At 41.4% G+C, this 19,600-nt stretch overlaps 1 protein-coding gene across 1 annotated transcript in view; it reads right to left on the reverse strand.

Moving 5' to 3' along the window:
* The window catches only part of LOC139290349 (microtubule-associated serine/threonine-protein kinase 1-like), a 34,875-nt gene extending 23,622 nt beyond the window's left edge, over positions 1–11,253 (reverse strand). Inside the window, exons 1-6 of the mRNA XM_070912103.1 lie at positions 11,243–11,253; positions 9,861–9,949; positions 8,685–8,760; positions 8,037–8,109; positions 3,626–3,786; positions 1,026–1,101 (exon numbers count right to left, since the gene is read on the reverse strand). Coding sequence (XP_070768204.1) covers positions 1,026–1,101; positions 3,626–3,786; positions 8,037–8,109; positions 8,685–8,760; positions 9,861–9,949; positions 11,243–11,253 — 486 coding nt within the window. The remainder of the gene's footprint in view (positions 1–1,025; positions 1,102–3,625; positions 3,787–8,036; positions 8,110–8,684; positions 8,761–9,860; positions 9,950–11,242) is intronic.
* Positions 11,254–19,600: the final 8,347 nt, after the last annotated feature.

Here is a 19,600-nt window from a genome sequence, read left to right on the forward strand (position 1 = left end):
CATGTGGTGTTGTGACTCCTGAGTGTCTGCATGCTGGGATAATAACACTGCCTGGCTCATCACTGAAGCCCAATCTCACTATGACTGAGCTGCTTCTTGTTGAAGGAAAACACTTTTAGAAAAAGTTGTTGATCTTATGGCGATTGGGGCATTTTTCTGCAGGTCTGTCCTTCATCACATCATGATACTACTCTAGTGTAGCTCCAGGCATTAGACATCTCCACAGTGATGTCTTGCTAGCTTATATCATTTTGCAGGTGGTCATATCCCTCCAACTGATGCAAAATGCAGCAGCCTTTCTGATCCTCACCTTGCCCGAACACCCACTGCTACGCTCCCTACTTTAGCTTCCTGTAGTGGCATACATCAGATTCAAGTCCCTGATGTTAGTCTACAAAGCCAAGACTGTACTGGCACCTGTCTACTTCCCAGGCTATGGGGAAACCTTTTCACTCTTGCAAGAACTGCCTGATCTACCGTTCGCATGAAGCTCTCCTCTCGCAAACATGACACTGTTCTCTGTTCTTGCAGTCATTTGCACTGGATCCCAGTGGAGATCAGGACTGCAGAAACCTGCACATCCTCCAACAAACCTAAGTATTTACCCAATGTTTTATTTGTCCTCCACAGATCCAACCTTTTGTGTTCAATATCCAACCAAACCCGTTCGGAAGTAACTTGGAGCGCCGTTTCCAAATCACGCACCAAAAACTTGTTTCACAGTAGAAGTAAGAAGCTGGTCCTGCCAGTGAGGCAGCCATTGGAAAATAATGTAGTGTAGACTACAGTTCCAGGGAATGATTTTTAGTTTGTTTACTAGTTGTTCTGGATACATGTTCCCCCTGTGGCACTTCACATATCTTTTAATAAATAATAATAAAAAGTAATGTGCGTTGCTCTGGAAAAAACTATCTACTAAATGTTTTCAATGTAAATATCAATTAGTGTCGCTAAAGTGGCGGCCACAGACTTGAATTTGATGTGTGCACAGTTTACACTTGTGTATTTGTTTGTATGAGGCTGACCTTGGGGAAGCGCTCCTTGTAGACATGGTTCATCATCACTATTTCATTGTCATAGCAGGATGGAGAGCGCCCCGGGCTGAAGAGAGACAAACACAGAGAGCAGGAGTGTAATATACAGCCCTGACTGAGAAAATCAAAGAAGGCAGCAGCGAGCAAAACAGAGAGTGAGGGGAGGCAGACGGTGAGGCAGAGATATGCAATTCTGTATTATTCACTTGAATGAAGGAATAATCCACTGCTTCCCCACATGTCCGTCCTGTCTGTATATTACGCTAATCCACCGATCAGATATTCAGTACATTCAGTTTAGTTTCTCTAATGGATCCGGTGTCCTCCTGCACGTCACGTAACTCTCCTCCATCGTACGTCAGACCAGCATGAACACATGAAGAGTCACATGTACACTTTCCAACACACACACATGCACAGATGTAAGGCAAAGCAAAAATCAACGTGTGCCAGAAGAAAAAGCCCCAAAACTGAAAAAAAAAAAAAAAAAAGCTTTCATCTCATAGCAACTCATACAGTACAGAACTAGACATTCACGAAAACAAAAGCATATTATGAAAGGATGTCTTGTGGGCAAACACAATATAGTTTAGCTTCACAGAAAGATGTGGCATGAATAGTGATAATGAGGTGTGTCAAGGTACACAATAAAGGCATTCTGTGTACTGAAGCCACGAGAAAGGATATTATCTAGGGCAGCGACTGCTGAGGAGCTTAATATGAAAACTGAATACTGATTAGAAATGACGTGTTGTATGTAGTTGGGGCATGTTGCAACCAGAGGGGGGGCTATAATAGGTGTGGTTGGAGGGAGTGTACACCAGAGACTTCTGCTAATACAGAAACTGCTGCACTCTGGGGGCGGGGAGGCTTAAAGCACTGGAGGGTGGACTGATACTGATACAACACTAGTGGTGGAAAGATACTACATGTAAGGACATTTACTCAAGTACTGTACTATAATTTGGAGGTACTTGTACTTTCCTTGAGTATTTCCATTTGGTGCCTGGTCCATCTGCTACTTTCAACTTCTACTCCAATACTCTTAAGAGGTTAATATTGTACTTTTTATTACACTACATTTGCATGTAAAGATTTTACACACAAAACATGCGATCAGCTTATAAACTATGCTGCCATAGATGTATCTAAGTAGTAATAAATCAAGGGTAAAGCTGGTGTTATTTTACATTTTTCTCAACAAATCTCATAAAAAGACCTGAAACCATAATCAATTAGTGCGTCCCTCCAACTATAACTTTCCAACCAACATTCATTTCACTGAAGACATAAATCTTCCAAAAAAAAGACCCAAATATATACTTTCATTTTAAAAAGGTTCAGTAAACAGCATGGCACTGTAGTTATTAGCAAACATTAATTAAACAGGAGTAAAGAGCACATTTGTTGGGGACTGTTTTCAGCTGCGGATGAATACACATTTGATGCTCTACTGAGTGTTTACAGCAGCAGGATCAGCCAGTGCAACAGTGAGGCTCATTAAAGTATTTTTAATAGTTTTTGGACAACATTGGAGGCCTCTGGCAGAGGAATAAATAGATACACAGACAGTATGTGTTAATATGATCGATTATTTGCTGGTTTTGGTCTTTTCATGTGATTTGTTGACAAAAATATAGAATATCACTGGATTTAATATTGGCTCCACATTGATCTACTACAACATAAAGATGTCACTTATCAGTAATAATCCAATATAATCTACAGCATAATAATATATATAATGAGTACTTTTATTTTACTTCAAGTACATTTTGCTAGTAATATTGGATAATTGGTACTTTTACTTAGTTAAATGATCTGATAACTTATTCCACAACTGCTTATTAGTATATAGTAATACTATTATAATCTAATAAAAGTGAGGGTAAATCCAGAAACATTAGCAAGCACAGCACACACCTCGAAGATGAGAAACCTGAAGATAATAGCGTACATTATGAGCAGGAAATATGCTTTTACTTTCAATTAGCCTCATTTTATGAAATAAGAGCAGACCAATTGAGTCCCTCCTTTCATTGAATGGCAGAAAAAGAAGCATTCAACAGCAGTGACACACACACAGAAGGTGAATTATACAAGGTAAGAAACAAAAGGCTTGTGCTCTAAATAAATGATTGAGAGCCCTCTGCATCTGTTCATGAAAGAATGAAGTTGTTCCTGCACTCTAATTAAGGATTCCCTTTCATGATGTTAAAGAGCAGCTTAACGTCTTTTCATAAAAGCTTGCCATGTTGAATTTTGGTTACTTTTGTTTATTATTCTTTACCAGATGATCTCCACAAATCTACTACTTGCAAATACGGCTTTGAGCAATGTTGTTTGGTGTCACTAATGCAGCCATAAAACAACCTGAGGGTTTATTATTTTTAATAAACCCTCATTTTTTTGTGTAAATGGAAAAGACTGGGGGCTACTTCCTGCTACTAGAAGAAACCATCACCAAAGTCCTTATATGGCTTCTGCTCTCGGGGACAAATTGCATGTAAGAAACCTGAATCAAAGTGGCTGGTGGGGGGGGTCTTCATTTGCTAAAACTGTCTTTTGCAGATGACCTGCCCTGCTCTCACCTGAGGCTTCGAGAGCGAGGCCGGACGTGAGGCGAGCGCCGGCCCCCGTCATCGTCTGTGATGCTCTCGGTGCTGCCAAAGTGCTTGGACAGGAAGTGCAACTCGTCCATGGTCGGCTGGAAGGGCAGCTGGTGCAGACGCTCCTGGGATGAGCTGGATGACTGGAGAGAGACATGAAAAAGACACAAGGTTAAAATGTGAACTGCTCTTTGTTAGATCTACAGCCGCAACATCAATAGTTTAAAAATAGATAATCAGTGATGGAGAAATCAAAAACGACAAACGGCAATAACACTTTAATCGAAATGGTGACAACAAGAGAAGAGAAGAGAAGAGAGCACAAGGTGTACTATGATGTGAGTGGGCGGAGAGAACTGAAACAAAGAAGCGACTAACTTAAAAGAACAAGGAGGGAAAAGAGAGAGGTGGAGAAACAAGAAAAATATCCAGAAGGAGTTGGTGTAGGAGGGCAAAACAGAATAATGTGGACTGAAAACCAGAGCAAAAAGACTGCAGGGAATGAAAGAGTCACTCCACCTAAAAGTTGTCTGCTGCTTTAAGTGTCTGTTGCCTCGGGGGGGGTTAATGACAGCGCTATTCGGTCTTAAACAAAAGACTTTTCTTCAGCGCAGGAGGGAAAAACCAGCCTGGATCAATGGGAGGCTTAATGAACACATATCCCAATGGGACACCATGGTTGGCTTTGGCCACACAACGATTTCTGCTATAAAAATCCATTAGAAAACTGCTTTCAGGTCTCAAGCCACTTGCAAGCTGCAGAAAAGCACTGAAATGATGATGTTGTGAATGCAACGAGTCCAGTCAACAGAATCAATTAAGAAGTTCCCTGGAGACGCACAGAGAGCTTGGAGGAAAATGCCACTGGATATGATGGTTGTCAGAGATGAAAACTATCTCATATCTGTCTACCTCCTTTCATGCAGTCACAGGGTGCGTCTCAATTCACTTAATGGCGTCCAGATTTCCTTCACTTGCGTTTTAGTCCCTCCCACATGAAGACGCGACGGGAGATGTAAGGAAAAGGATTCAAGGAGACACGTTTTTAGAGAAACGAGATGTCCTTTCCTCTTTTCTGATGATGGTGGCATCACCTGCCTGTCAGCTTCAACAGCTCTGTAGTCTCTTTTGATGCCTTGAAGGTTGTATTTGCATATACATGTACTGCCCGAAAAATACAATGATAAGGGTGCAGTTACTATTTCCAGCGTTTATTTTCCATATTTCCTCGATGCTGAATGCACATGAGCCATTTCTTTTTAAAGCTAATTTTATTAATTATTTGTATCTGCATACATTTTTTTTTTGGCAAAGTGGAAATTCTACAGTTCGTAGACTATTTCACTTTAAAATATATTTTCTGGGACTTTCAGCATCACCTGTGAAGTGTAATGGAAATGACATTAATAGAAAATGTGTTCATTATTGAAAGATGACAGACTCTCCACCTCTTCCTGACTATAACAGATGATGTATCCAGGTGAAAAGGAGAAATGACAGATCGTGGAAAGAAACGCCTTTCTGATGAATGATTAAAGCTGTTTATGGTTCCCTTGTTTATCAGACCTACAGTTAACACAGATCAGCTATTTTTAACTAGATGGTGAATTGAGATAACTGAGCTTAATATGACACCTGGGTTGAATTTGTCCTGGTATAAAACTGTGTTGTTGTGGTGAAGCAGTGTCAAAGCAGCCTGATCAACTGCAGCATCCAGTACCAGTAACAGATTCCCAACAGTCCCCCAGTCCCCACAGTTTTCATCACCTGTAAGGTTTCATCCTTCGAACTTCCTCCATCTCTCCTCCACTTTCAACTGTTTACACTTAGAACTTTTTCTGCAGCTTTTCTGCTATAAATTAGTTTCATATCTACCTCTCCATATAGGAAAGTCCTCCACGCACACACACATCTCCTCCTTTCATCTGCTCTGTTCAGTATGCAAGGGTCCCGCTGTAACTAATCAAGCGAGTAATGGACCATGTACGAACCAGCAGACTACTGAAACCTGACGGGATTGTGTGTGGGGGGGGGGGGGGGGGGGTTGATGGAGGTGGAGAGGAGTATGGAGAGACTGAGAAACCATCTCCAACCTCATCTACCAGTAAAAAGAGATCAATCAGTCGCCTGCAGCCTATGTCTCTGTATACAGTGTGTGCTGCTGTGAGGAGACGCACGAGAGGCAGTCAATGAAAGAAATGATGTGTGAAAAAAGCAGCAAACACGCAGAGGAAGTGATTGTGCTCAGGACGGCACACAAATTAATCAGGGAGTGGATTATGAGTCAACACCTTGCCTCCACCTGAGCGTCACAAACATTAAGGTCCATTTCTCAAATGGACTATTTACCAAATGGGCCTTGGCAGTGTTCATTTCTCTGAGTAGTCTCTTATGCTTCAAACGTCTTTCACTCAGACAAAAGTGAACATTGTTGTTGTCTCTCCGCTTGCTTCAAAACACGTTTCATTTCCACCTACACTGGCTTTTATTTGTCTCTGCTGCTCCTCTTTCTTGATAGACAGAGAAATAGTTACTGGAACAGTTTGCGACTGCAAGGCAGAAATACAGATTGATTACATTTCATTTCCATTATCCCCGCTCCGCTTATTTCAGAAAGGCCAAGCCATCAGCTGCAGATAAATCAGGTCGATCATATCTTAGCAACTGATTCGTTATTTTTAGTTCTGCTTTACATGTGATGCATGTTCTTCAGCACTAAAAGGCACTGAAATAATCATCTGAGACTTGAGAGCAGCAAACTACAAAGTCAAAGAACACAGGGGCATAAGTGTGTTTGTGTGTGCGTGGCATTTAGCTGTGAGTGCCGCATGTAATCATTTCAAAGCGTAACGAAACAAAAGTAGAACACGCAACTTTAGAAAAATTAATTTACAAGCGGAACAGCACGCGCTGATTTTATGCATGAAAATATATGCAAATAAATTCTTTGAGTAAGTTACATATTCATGCAAAGGATACAAAATCCACGTCATCAATTTAGCAATGGAGGAAAAATCTAAAATGCAGCTTTGTGTGTTGATTTCAGGACTTGCGCAGCTAAATTGTCAAGAGAAGAAAAATTTTAAAGTCATTACTTTTCTCCTGTGTCTCTGGTAAAAGTGGAAATGAAAGAAAAAGCAGTGTTTGATCCTTATGAGTTTTCACGCTATGAAGAGGAGAAACATGAAGGAGTTTCTCTGTGAAAACAGCATAACCATCAACAGAAGCCTCCCAGTTTACTTCAGGGGACTTTTCAGGAGGCTGCTGCTGCACTGTGGTGTCCTGTTTGATAGCCACAAGTTTTGAATTACAAGGACACACTTAGTCAGCTCTATCCCGCATTCTAGAGAGCACAAGGTGCAGTGGCTGCTGCAGTAATAATACTCGATGGACGAAGGAAAGCCACGGCAACTGTAGTCACATCTGTGGTATAGACAGTCATGTTGGTGACCTTGTAAAGAGAGAAACACACACCTATTCTGATTGAGGCTCTTCAAATGTTACAAAACATTGATTTGGCAGATGTCTTTTGTCCAAAACAACTCACTTTCTGTCACATAACACATCCACTAGGAACAATTTGGGGTTCAGTGTTTTGCTCAAGGACACTTTGACTCGATGAATCAAGACACCAACCTTACGATTAATGACCAACCCGCTCCACCACCTGAGCTACAGCCGCCTCGTGTGGACATGTTGGAGGCCTTGGCAATGAAGGATAAATAATCTGCGCTTATAGAGTGTTTTTCAACCTCAGCAGCACAAAGTGCTCAACAATTTGCCTCTCATTCACACACACACAGACAACATGGTGGTGGAGCTGCCGATGCAATGCGCTGGCCTAGCAATCGGAGTAATGACTCTATGGCTCCATGTTCAGGTTGACTTTTCACTGATCTGAAATATCTGTCACATAAGCTTCATAATATATCAGTCAAATGATGATTAGAGATGAACCTATGCGATAAGCAGAATTGACATCTGCGCCGATACTGATTTAATCAAGTGGATTGGGACATACACACATTTATTACAGTTAAATTAAGTGTTTCAGCTATCAGTTACATGCATTTAGTCACAGTGTTTTGGTGCCACAGCAGCCACTGGCCTCATGTTACCTTATAAACAAATTCCAATGAGCTCCACACAGTTTAACACTCTAACTTTGATCAAACTTAACAATAGTGTTGGATTGGAAATCTGTATATGATTGTTGTGGAAGTCAGATGACTGACGTATCAGGAGGGAAAAGTTTGAATTGGTGCATCCCAAGTGATGATGGTCTTCTGTCCTCAAGACAAGATCTCCCAAAACGCTGATGAATAAATCTAAAATTAAATGATTACATAGGAGCTATGAGTGTGTGTGGCTTTCTTCTTCCTCTTAAACTTACTGTTGAACTGGGTGTGTTGGTGCCATATCCTGAGGAAGGCAGAGAAGCCAAGGACCATCTACGACCATCAGCCCTGAGGAAAAAAGAAAGGAAGATTAAAAAAAGTGGAAAAGGGAGAACATATGTTGGAGTCAAACTGTTTTCTCTGTCACTTTCAACAGCCAGAACTCCAATATCAGTTTCTATTTTAGTCTCTCCAAACAACACAATCGGCAGTTATACTAAAGCAATTCCACCACCTTCACTTCAATCTATCCAATTACACTTGTGCTCCGTTTATTCCTCTCTTCCCTCAGGCCTTCTCCAGCCGTCCCTGAGTCTGACACTTCCTCTCAGTGAGTGATGAGGGATACACTTTTGGGCAAAGTCCTGGCACCTCGCCTCATTCATCTCGGCCTCCTGTCACGCTTCTGTCACACGGACAGCGTAGGACAAAGACAGGGCAGAGGCATGCAGGTTCATTTTGCATGTTTGTGTGTGTGAGAGTGGGTGTGTTCCCTGCAGAGTTTCACTGTGTGTGTGTGTGTGTGTGTGTGTGTGTGTGTGTGTGTGTGTGTGTGAGCGTAAAAATAATCCTATCTCACTCAACTTCTTCGCACTGCTCTTCGCATGTGTGACTTATTGTGTGAATAAAGGAGGGATGCCAACCTGCGAGAAGAGGCGAAGGAAAAGTGGGCCGGTCCGCTTGGCGAGAAGTTGCGCGGGCTGTCCAACGGACTGCTTCCTATTAAAATACATATGGACACAGAAACAGGAAACATATACACTGTGAGGTATTGATCCTGTCGTGCAGTATTAAAGATTAAGTTAGAGAGCAATTTAACAGCAGCTGAATATTTTGTTCTTGCTGAGATCTAGTGCCAAACATTTTTATACCACGGCACCTCTCCACACAGGTTCGGCTGTCTCAGACTGTTTCTGAGGGCTAAGACGTTTTGCTAGATGCCGGAAAGCATATTGCGTTACTGTGACAACTGGCACCTGTGAGCTCTCATGTCATCAGTTGCAGCATAACTGCACATTTAATTTTATTTTAGTTTTGAATACAGTAATTCCAGCGTTTGTTGCTTGTTTTGATATGTTTGAATAATGTGACATAAAAATGTAGTTAAAGAAGATGCATCATTTTTTAATCTGGTGAAACGTTATTGAATGTGCAATAAAAATGTAAATGAAAATGGGAACTCTTAAATTCTCACCTTGCTGCAGTGATGTCACAGCGTACTGACACACACTGGAGTACACTTCTACATCACTGCCACCAGGGAAGAATTTAAATAATGGAGGAGATTTTCAGTTGGTGTCAAGTTGATCTTTAAGGCTAATTGTTTTCTTTCAGTTTTTTATTATTATTATTATTATTATTATTATCATTATTATTATTATAATAATTATTATTATTAGTTTTACAAATTTTCAGCAAAAAATACCTAAATTTCATGTAAATCTTAAACCTACTCTCATTTTGTGCCCAATGCACCCAAAATCTGTTGTATTTCCTGCTGCAAGAAGACACTGACTACTGCAATATTTAACTCTGTCCTCTTGAGACAAACATAACTCAAAAGAAGTGTTAAAAACAGTGAGCTACTCATTACAACATGCAGCACAGTCCCACTTAGTGAGTGAAAAACGAGAACTACTTAAACTACAGGGTGGCTATGCAGCAAATGCCACTTTTAAAGTCCACTTTTTGTGTGTATGTATATATGTTTTTTATATATAATACAGCTAAATTGTCAAAAAAAAAAAAAAAAATAGATATAGTGAGCCCAAAATACGGTTTAATCATGCACTCCATGTCTATAACTTTTATATACTGACCTATGTGTCCTGGCAGTGGAGAGTGCGGCCGTGGCAGCGTGGGAGATGTACTGGTCAGGATGAGGCTTTTCCGGTTACTGGTTCTGCAACTGGAACATATAAGAGAACAAAGAGCACGTCAATATTTGTCTTCATTATATTTAAGGCTCCATCGATACCAGACAGATGATAGCTGGCGCACACACACACACACACACACACACACACACACACACACACACACACACACACACACCTTATAGTAGCTTATAGTACAGTATGTGTGGGTGTTAGTGTGTACGCCTTTTATCTTGAGTACAGTATGTCTCTGTGTGTGCGTGCATGTGGCAGGCCATAACACAATACTTTATTGACGTCCACCCACCCCCAGGGGAGAGCGACAAAGCAACAGATTTTTAATTTCCTCCATGTCCAGCCCCACAACGGCCGCATGAAATATAATGGCAGGAGTGATGAGACAATGGAGGGACAGATGGAGAGGAAGAAAAGGACCGGGGAGGACAGGTATAGACCATAATGAAGAACTGAAATGACTGAACTATAAAGGCTTCACTCGGGCTCACACCACTGCATGTGTCTTCACACACACACACACACACACACACACACACACACACACACACACACACACACACACACACACACTGAGAGATGCACGAGGGTTGTTGTCTTACATAACAGCTCGTAAAGTGGGAAGTGGATTTTTCAGGTGTTATTTTCATGTGTGGATTAGGTTTGCTCACAGGCCTTTCGTGCTCGTCTGTGTGCTTCGCTGGAGTGCCTGTCAGACCAGATTTTGCAGAGCTGAGCCACATTTGAGAAACAATACAAGTTTGCTCCACGTTGCATCAGCCAGCACGCTGCTCTACATCTGTGCAGGAAGTGCAGCAAATCACCCGAAAACAAAAACAAAAAAAACGCACAGTCACACAACACACACTGGTTGTTTGATGTATCTCCCTCGATCTATAATCTATATTCCCATCTTGCAGTCCTCCCACATCCTTCCTCCCTCCCTTACAGTATCTCTCCCTCCTTTTGATGTGAGTCTTCAGCAGTTGTTTCTAGCACTCTGAGACATCAAACCCCTGGCAGGATTTTATCGGTGGCAGCGCGCCTCTGTGGGCGCCAGCTGAGGGAGAGCTTGTACTCAACCTTGCAGAACAGAGGAGGATCATATTGAAATATTTAAGGGAAATGCATTAGCTTTGGTCGGAGGGCTGGAAGCGGCTTAACGCTGTCCTTTCGCTGCAGCACTCAGAAGATGAGAACAGAGGAGAAGGGCGAGGGAGAGAGGAGAAAAAAAAAAAGAATAAGACAAAAAAGTGAAGAGACTGGAAGTGCCTTCAGTATATTCCTCTGATTGCCTTTCTGTGTCCTACTTCTCCGCCATAGTTATGCTCTCCAACCTGCCTGCAATCGTCTTTCCTTTCACCCCGCTCCTTAACCTGTAGGCTCTCAAATCCACATTTTCATTGCTGCTCTTCCTCAATCAAAAGCTGACTCACTTGAGTATACGGTAGTCAAGCTTCACTCCAGAACATATTCTTAGCTTTTGATTCATGATTCATCGCATCCACAGCAGCTCGACTCTACCAGCGCATCGTCAAACGGCAGTGAGTCACTTTTAGGTGGAGTGTCTAATGTTTCAAACCGCATATTACAGGGAAAGGGATTTAATCTTACCTGCCTCGTTTCTGTGACTCTTTTCTTAGTGCTTATTATTTTCAGTCTCAATAAGTCCCTTCACCATCTTTTGATACCTCACCACTTGTGTGTTTCTCCTGCATTTTTTTCCATTTTCCTCTATATCCTGCTTTATTCTCATACTGCGTGCTCCTTCTTCGAAATTAACTCTCTGAATGATGAATAATTGAAATGTGGGAAGTCAAGAAAACTCATTCTTCTTCCCTTCTAACTCCCCTTTTTAGGGTTATAGAGTCGACTGAACCATTAAAGGCAGTAACAGAATGAAAACCCAGCAGGGCAAAGCAATCTAATCTTCCCATAAAGCCAGAAGTCTCTTGCAGCCACTATGCTTTATTACATTGTTATCTTAAATGAATGCTGCAAAAGGGCATCTTGCCCAAAGCATTTGTACTGTAAAAAAAAAAAAAAAAAAAGGTTAAATAGGAGTGCTGCTCTTTAGTCTATACTCCAGCAGCCAGGCACATATTTATCAGCAGTAAAGGTCACATTAGAGTCCTGTTACTTGTTTTCCTGCAAAAGCTATGAGGAGGACATACGATAGCAGCAGGGGGGAGAGGAGGGCAGAAACATCCATCTGTGGATGCTCCAACTTTGTTATATATCTGTTGTATTCCAGTGTATGCTGTTATTTTGGGATGATTTGTACTCACCCTCTCTCAACCTGCTTTTTTGATTTTGGCTTCAGTCAGTAATTTACTAAAGTTCAAACAGTGACTTTGGGCAAACCCCCCAAAAAGGCATGAATTTACATTTTAGACATGGGGTTTACAATACTGAGAGTAGTGACAATTATACCATCTACTCAACACAGTGCCTTGTGGCTACATAGCAAAGCGGTCTATTGGAATTAATTTTGTAGGTTAGATTAATTAATAAATGGTTGACAAATTAAAGGAAAAACCAATACAGTGTCATATTAAACCTGCCTGAATTGATCTTTTTTGGCCGTTTAGGAGAAACTGTGAACAAAACATTGACACGTTATCATCTTATCATGTTGGTATGGCGAAGAATTAGTTGCAGTTGCCTATTTACACATCCAGCAACATTAGGGGTCATTTGGAGACATGTTTGTGTCCCCCTGACGAATGGACGTCCAGTATTCACTCTCATCTCAGATAAATTTTGGTCTCTACCAGCTGCTGAAGGAAATATCTGTCTCTTTAGCTGCTAAATGCTCCACTATGTTCACCAGCTAGTCGCTAACTGCTCTGGAGGGCAACTGCAGAGTCTGGTGATAATTCTCTGTGGCTCCACCACTATTTTCCCTATGAGGCCCTCTCAGATCTGTTTTCTCCCTTTTGTTCTTCCATTTTATTATTTTTCTCATCAGAAATAGTAATTTGATCCATTGTTAATGTAAAAATGACCATGTCTCCAGTCTCTCAATTCTACTGAAGATATTCCCTCATTTGGCATTCTGATGATGGTAGTGGAGAGCATGCTGGGCATTTCTATATATGTCACTGAGCAAAACAGTATGCTGCTTGATTGTATTGTCACGACACAAGTAGTACCGAAGTGCCATGTAGTATATACATTGTTGCGTTTCTCCACTCTTTAAGACACATGTTTCGTTTAACTCATAAATGTACAAAATAAAATAATATAGAAAAAAAGTGCATATACATGTGGAACAAAGGGAGATGCACATAACAAATTACGGTGCAACGCATGAATTTAAGTGCAGATTACCGGTAACTATGTTATAAGCAAATTAAAGAAACCGTACAGAAAGATGCATGATGATGTTACAATATGACAACATTATACATATAAGAAACTATTATCGTAGTAACTGGCGATATTTTGTATACTTTGTCCATATTTCTCTCAGACTATTCTTCCTTCTTTAACTGAAAGGCAGAAAGGCAGGACTATATATTTAAGGAGAAGTTCATATTAACCTCTCTTGTCCTGTCTTGTTCCCTGTCTTGCCCTGAAATCCTGGCCACATAATTAGCAGTCACAGTGGTGGCAGTCAGTGAAGGTTACAGCACAGGAGCTATAGGAGGCTGTAAAGGATTATAAGTAACATGCTGCAGATTCACTTGACTGGGAAAGCAAAAAGATAAGAGAGGTGGGAATGTGTTGGTAGTGGAGGGCAAAATGTGTGGGTGTGTGTGTGTGTGTGTGTGTGTGTGTGTGTGTGTGTGTGTCTTCGTATGTGTAAATGTGACTTTAAATCACTCTGTCACGGTTATGGTCTTGCAGCCGGGGCTCATCCTGCCTCAATCTGGTTAAGAAGGTGTGTGTGTGTGTGTGTGTGAGTGTGTGTGTGTGTGTGTGTGTGTGTGTGTGTGTGTGTGTGTGTGTGTGTGTGTGTATGCATGTGTGTGAGATAGAAACAGTTTGGTATGCTGCACATTGCCATCTTTGAATCATAAATCTAAAGCTGTCTTTGTGTTTTGTGTTCAAATACAAACACACACTGAGTTTACAGCCAAACAATCCTGCACTGTATCATCCACAACCTCCTCTGTTTTCAGGCAGATGGTGATATTTGGATTCATTCAGTCATCCACTTGCGAATAAATGAATTTTGAACAGAAAACTGGAGCTTTACTGAAAAACGTGACACTTTCCTTTTAAATATTCAAATACATTCAGATCCAATTGGTTAATAAAGAACAAATTCTGTCTCTGTCCATGATGATTTGACCGAGATGAAGAAAGATGAGGAGCAAGCAGAGAGGGAAGAGGAATGCACACGGTTGCCATAGCAACACATTTAGAGTCACACTCAAAGGAAGCAAACGGTGACATCTCCAACTGTTTTCTTTTTTTTTTTTTCACCAGAGCACACAGTGACCAACAGACAACTTGAGTTAAACAAACAGAATAATGAAAGTGAGCATCAGACTGAATCAGCTCCGATCAAAGGCCAGTAAATCCAGAATATATGATCTCACCCTGCAGTGAACAACAACACCGTGTGAGTCAGTGTCTGTTGATATGGCTGAGCCAAACAGTGTTTGTGTGTTTTTATGTGCACGCCAGTCTTATAATCCATCATAATCCATTGTGTAATCCATCATGCAGGCTCAATCTGTGTGTGACGGAGGAGTAGTGGTGAGGCGCGTGGTGCTGTCAGTCAGACAGAGTGTGATTCATTGGGGTCAACGGTGCATGCTGCTATTGTGTGGGCCTCTGTTGACGGACACCAGAGTTGATGAGAAAGCTGCGAGCGAGAAACAACTTTTAATATGTGAGAGAGAAACAAAGTCTGTGTGATGAGATCAGTTGTGTCTGGCCGAGTCTGTCAAAAGGTGCAAAGTAAATCAATGTTTATTCTGTTAGTTTTGCAGGACGCGGGAGGTTTTTGCATCCAGGTGGTCTCAAGAAACACCTCCAGAATGACAAACAGTGACAGGAGAGAGAACATCATCGTCATAATGAGAAACGTTAGTATTTTGCAGCACAAATTGATCATATAGAATGTACTGAATGTAAAATGTTCAGTGTCAACCTGTTTCATTTGTTTTTCCTACAAAATCTGCTCCTGGCCACTGAGGCGTTTTTTCCCCCCGTTTTTAGGGTTATGTTTTGGCAACTCAAAGAACTTTTCTGAGTTCAGAAAAAGATTGTGAAGTTAAAGTTCACACTGATTTGAAGCACAAGATGAGGCACCTATCTTTACAGCTGCTTTAATCAAAACTTTCATATTAACAATCAAATGGCCAGGTATCATGTGAAAGGTGTCGCTTGTAGAGACGAAGCCACAGAGTCTGCAGTTTCCTTCACTTTCTCGAGCGTTTTTGCATCTTTCAGCTGATTGTTTTGGTTTCGTCGTTACTGTTCAACCACCCCCGATATCTGCTCAGCACCAGACAGCAGACACAGGCAGTTAGCTATTAGCTGGTGAACATTTAGGAGTTTGTGGAGACCAAAAACAGAGCTACAAGGAGAGTGAATATTGGATGAGACGCCAGACGTGAACGTCTCCAGTTCTGTGCTTTGTATGCTCAACCATCCCAACCCAACCTTCTCATTATGATCCTGGCAGCAATTACAATTCCTCCAAATCTATCTGGCAAAGCAAATAAGTAGTATACCAAGGCATTTTGTAGGTGACAGGGTTGTATAGTGACACAGCAACGTTAAGAGGATAATATAAACAGACAATGTCAACTGTGACCAACAGAGACACAGACAGAGCTGAAACCACAAACACAGACACACAGATGTGACAGCCAACAACCCCTGCCAGTGTCTCCCTGCTCCCAATAACGAAACCCAGGGCTGTCACTGGCTACAGCGCTCCGGTCAGCCCGCTGTGGGGAGGTCAGAGGTTAAATCTGTGGTAATGACTCGTGCAGAAGCTTTGACGAGCAATTATCCCCCTGCAAGCCCTCGGCTGGCACTGGGCCATTAGTCTCTCACACACACACACACACACACACGCTGACACTCATGGAAAAACACAAACGCACAAAGTGTTGGTCCCCTAACGCTGCCCCAAAACTGTCCCAAACTGTCTACACTCATTACAGCAATAAAAGTAATACAAATAATATCGCTTGGATACAGGTCCTTAAAACTACACATTTCATGCTTCCCTGGTACTGATACACTCTCTCAGCTGTAAGTTATGAGTTAGGATGGAACAAGTGCATAAAGTACCCATCCAGTAATAAAAACAGGCTACGGCTGCTTAATTACAATTCTGGTCCTTTACGATAGCATTGTACTCACCAAGGTAATTGCTGGGAGCTGGGAACACAACAACGCTGCTACAACAAGAAACACGAGCGTTCAGACAACCAGAGAAGTTGTAAACAAGCCAACAGTTTACAAGATTATCTAAACCACTATATTTGGAGATAAAACTGAAAGAGAGTACACCTGAAATATTGGTAAGAATCTCTCATTCACATGTGCACTCAACTACAGCAGATACGTTAGGTCAAAGTTGACACAGGAAGTCAGTCTGTAAACTTTGATGAGGTTTACAATGGATGGTAATAAATTCGTTGTTTGCCTGTTTAAAACCAGACTGATGGTCTGACTGCTCATGTTTCTTGCCCTGTCTGACATTTTTTTGGCAATGTCATCACGTACTTAGATCTCAGCAATCAACTTGATAAGTACAATGAACAACAATGAAACAAAAATAAGACCAGCTGATGAACTGTAATGATCCTTTAAGACTAAAACAGACTTCCATGTAAAAATACCATACTCATACCAAGCTGAATCACAAAAGAACAAATCTCCTTTGTGATATTGTTATAGATTTGGTTTCAAAGACAGGGATTATTCTGAAATATTCTTGTATTTTTCAGTGGAAAATTGTAACTGAAAATGGAAGTTAATCTGTAAATACATTTAAACATCATTCTCAGTACGAACAAACCCATTTTACTTGTATCATATGGTATTATTTTTCTTTAAATAAAAACCTCTATCACAAACTGCCAATCTTCCATCATAAATAGTAGTTATCAATAACAGAATGTAATTTCAATCTATTTCTTTGACCCTTCCTTATTATTTCCTAAATGACTTCTCATGAGGGGGCTGTCCCTGTCTCTGCTCCTCCTGTGAAGCTCTGTTCACAAACAGAAAGGCTTCTGACGGGTTTATATTATAGCCAGACGGCTGAGCGCATTCATTATAACGGATGATCACTGATAAGAACACAGCAGCTCCGACCGATTCAACAGAACAACTCCACATTACGCAAAAATCAATTAAAGGAATGAGCCGATTCAGAATGAAGACACTAGCGGCCTGATAGCACATCGTGAGAGGACGTTTAACTGTCTGGCATAGGATGTTATGGACGCAGGCAACAACGTGTGTGTTTCTCAGTGTGTGTATGTTGTGTGTGTGTGTGTGTGTGTGTGCTGTTGGAACTGATTATCCATTTGCATGCACATGTGAGCCTGTGACAGGTGTGAGCGAGCACTTGTGCATGCTTAATGTGTTTTACCTAGCAGATTATTAACTGTGTGTGTGTGTGTGTGTGTGTGTGTGTGTGTGTGTGTGTGTGTATGTGCGCGTGTTGTCTGTCAGTCAGTAGTGTCATCTTCTGCTCTAAGTGCTGACTCACAGGGCACAGAGGACACCAGACCCCCCTGACGTTACACCATCGACCCATCCAGGGTCACTTCCTGTCAGGTGGCATCTCTCTCTCTCTCTCTCTCTCTCTCTCTCTCTCTCTCTCTCTCTCTGTCTCTCTCTCTGTCTCTCCCTCAGGACCTCTTAAAGGTGAGTGCATGTTTACAACAGTGGGAAATGGACGGGATAAAATGCTACCTCTTTAAAAAGCTTTATGGACCAACAGGCTGGTCCCTGTTAGTGCATCCTATTACGCAACATCCGCTGTTCTTACTGCCAGTGTCTGACAACATCCGCCAGGAACTAGATGGATCCCAAACTCTGGAAAGTGGCCAAATCAAGCCACGTGGGCCGATTTATCAAGCATGAGGCATTCAGATGGAGATTGAGGGGATGACTGAGTGATGCTGACAGGCAGCAGATGAAAGCAAACAGGTGATGTAAAAAAAAAGAGAGAAGAGGATGGGAGAAAAGATGAGGATGAAACTAGGAGAACATACGACAGGACCGTCTTGGTGTTAGGGGTTGCTGCAGGGGTTAGACACAAGGCTTTCTTGTTGCTATGCAATGCAGTACAGAGAGACATAAATAGAGGCTTTTGCTGTTATTCCAGATGAAAGAGAGGCTAAGCATGGGGGGAAAAAAATGATGACAAAGCCGACCAAAAAAGTAACAACCATAGCTTCACAGTTTCACAAGAGAGAAACATTGTTGTTAATGAATGAAGATGAGAAGAGAAAGGCAGAGAAAGGAGGTCGCAGAAAAAAATGAAATGCTGACTGAGTCATTTGAGCATGTTAGAAAAATAGCAATAACTTCAATTCATACTGTGACTAAGGGGCGATTCTCAGTTTACAATAGGACTTGGTGTTCAATAAATAATAAAAAGGTAGTATGTTTTGTTGTGACTCTTAAGCACATTAACACTCATTATGTAATGAGCTGTTAAGTAAGCTTGCTGTATGATTGATTAAAAAGCTACCCGATTGCCTAAATTACTCACCAGTTTGGTGGCTGATAAACATGCTGGCTGACAGTCAGACTGTATTTCTGGCTGAACTAGTGACTAACTATCTCGCCTGGCTAGCTGATTTCATCATGGACTGACTAAGTGGCTGACAGATAAATTAGTTCTCACCGAAGTCTGTCAGGGCCTGAAGCTGTGATGTAAATTGAATGAAAGAGGAGACCAGCTTCAGTCGACACGCCACAGAGTCATCTCACATCTGAACAGGTTGACTTGGATTTGTCATTTCAATATCTGACATCTTCTTTTTCTTGATTTATGTGTACAGAAAGTGATAAAAGGGAATAGTTCGACATTTTGCAAAATACACTTATTCACTTTCTTGCTGAGAGTTAGCTGAGAACATCGATACCACTCTCCTGTCTGTGCGCTAAGTATTAAGCGGGAGCCAGGAAGTGATTAGCCTAGCTTAGCATAACGATTGTAAACAGGGGTAACAGCTAGTTGGCTCTGTGTAAAGTAAAATATACACCTACCAGCACATCTAAAGCAAACAGAACATATTTTGTTTGTTAAAATATGTACACAAACAGAATTGGGGGAGTTTTGTGCTGAAGCGATTTCTTGACGAACCACAGCAGGACACAATGACTTCATGGAGTTTTGTCTTTCTGTTTTTGAGCAGATTAAACTAACGAGATACACAGTGTCATTATTGAGCTTCAGGGGTGCTTTGGACAGAGCCAGGCTAGCCATTTCCTCCTGCTTCCAGTGTTTATGCTAAGCTAAGCTAATTGTCTGCAGGCTCTAGTTTCATACTTAACGGACAGACATGAGGGTGGCATCGATCTTCTCATCTAACTCTCATCAAGAATGTGAATAAACTGAATGTTGACATATTCCTTTAAGACCTACCCTATTTTTCTATTTGAGAATGGAAGTTCGTTCTTGACCTTCAGATCAGTATGTTTGAAAAACATAAGTTGCCATCCCAACGCCA

This window comes from Enoplosus armatus, chromosome 2 (assembly GCF_043641665.1).
Source record: "Enoplosus armatus isolate fEnoArm2 chromosome 2, fEnoArm2.hap1, whole genome shotgun sequence".
NCBI lineage: Eukaryota > Metazoa > Chordata > Actinopteri > Centrarchiformes > Enoplosidae > Enoplosus > Enoplosus armatus.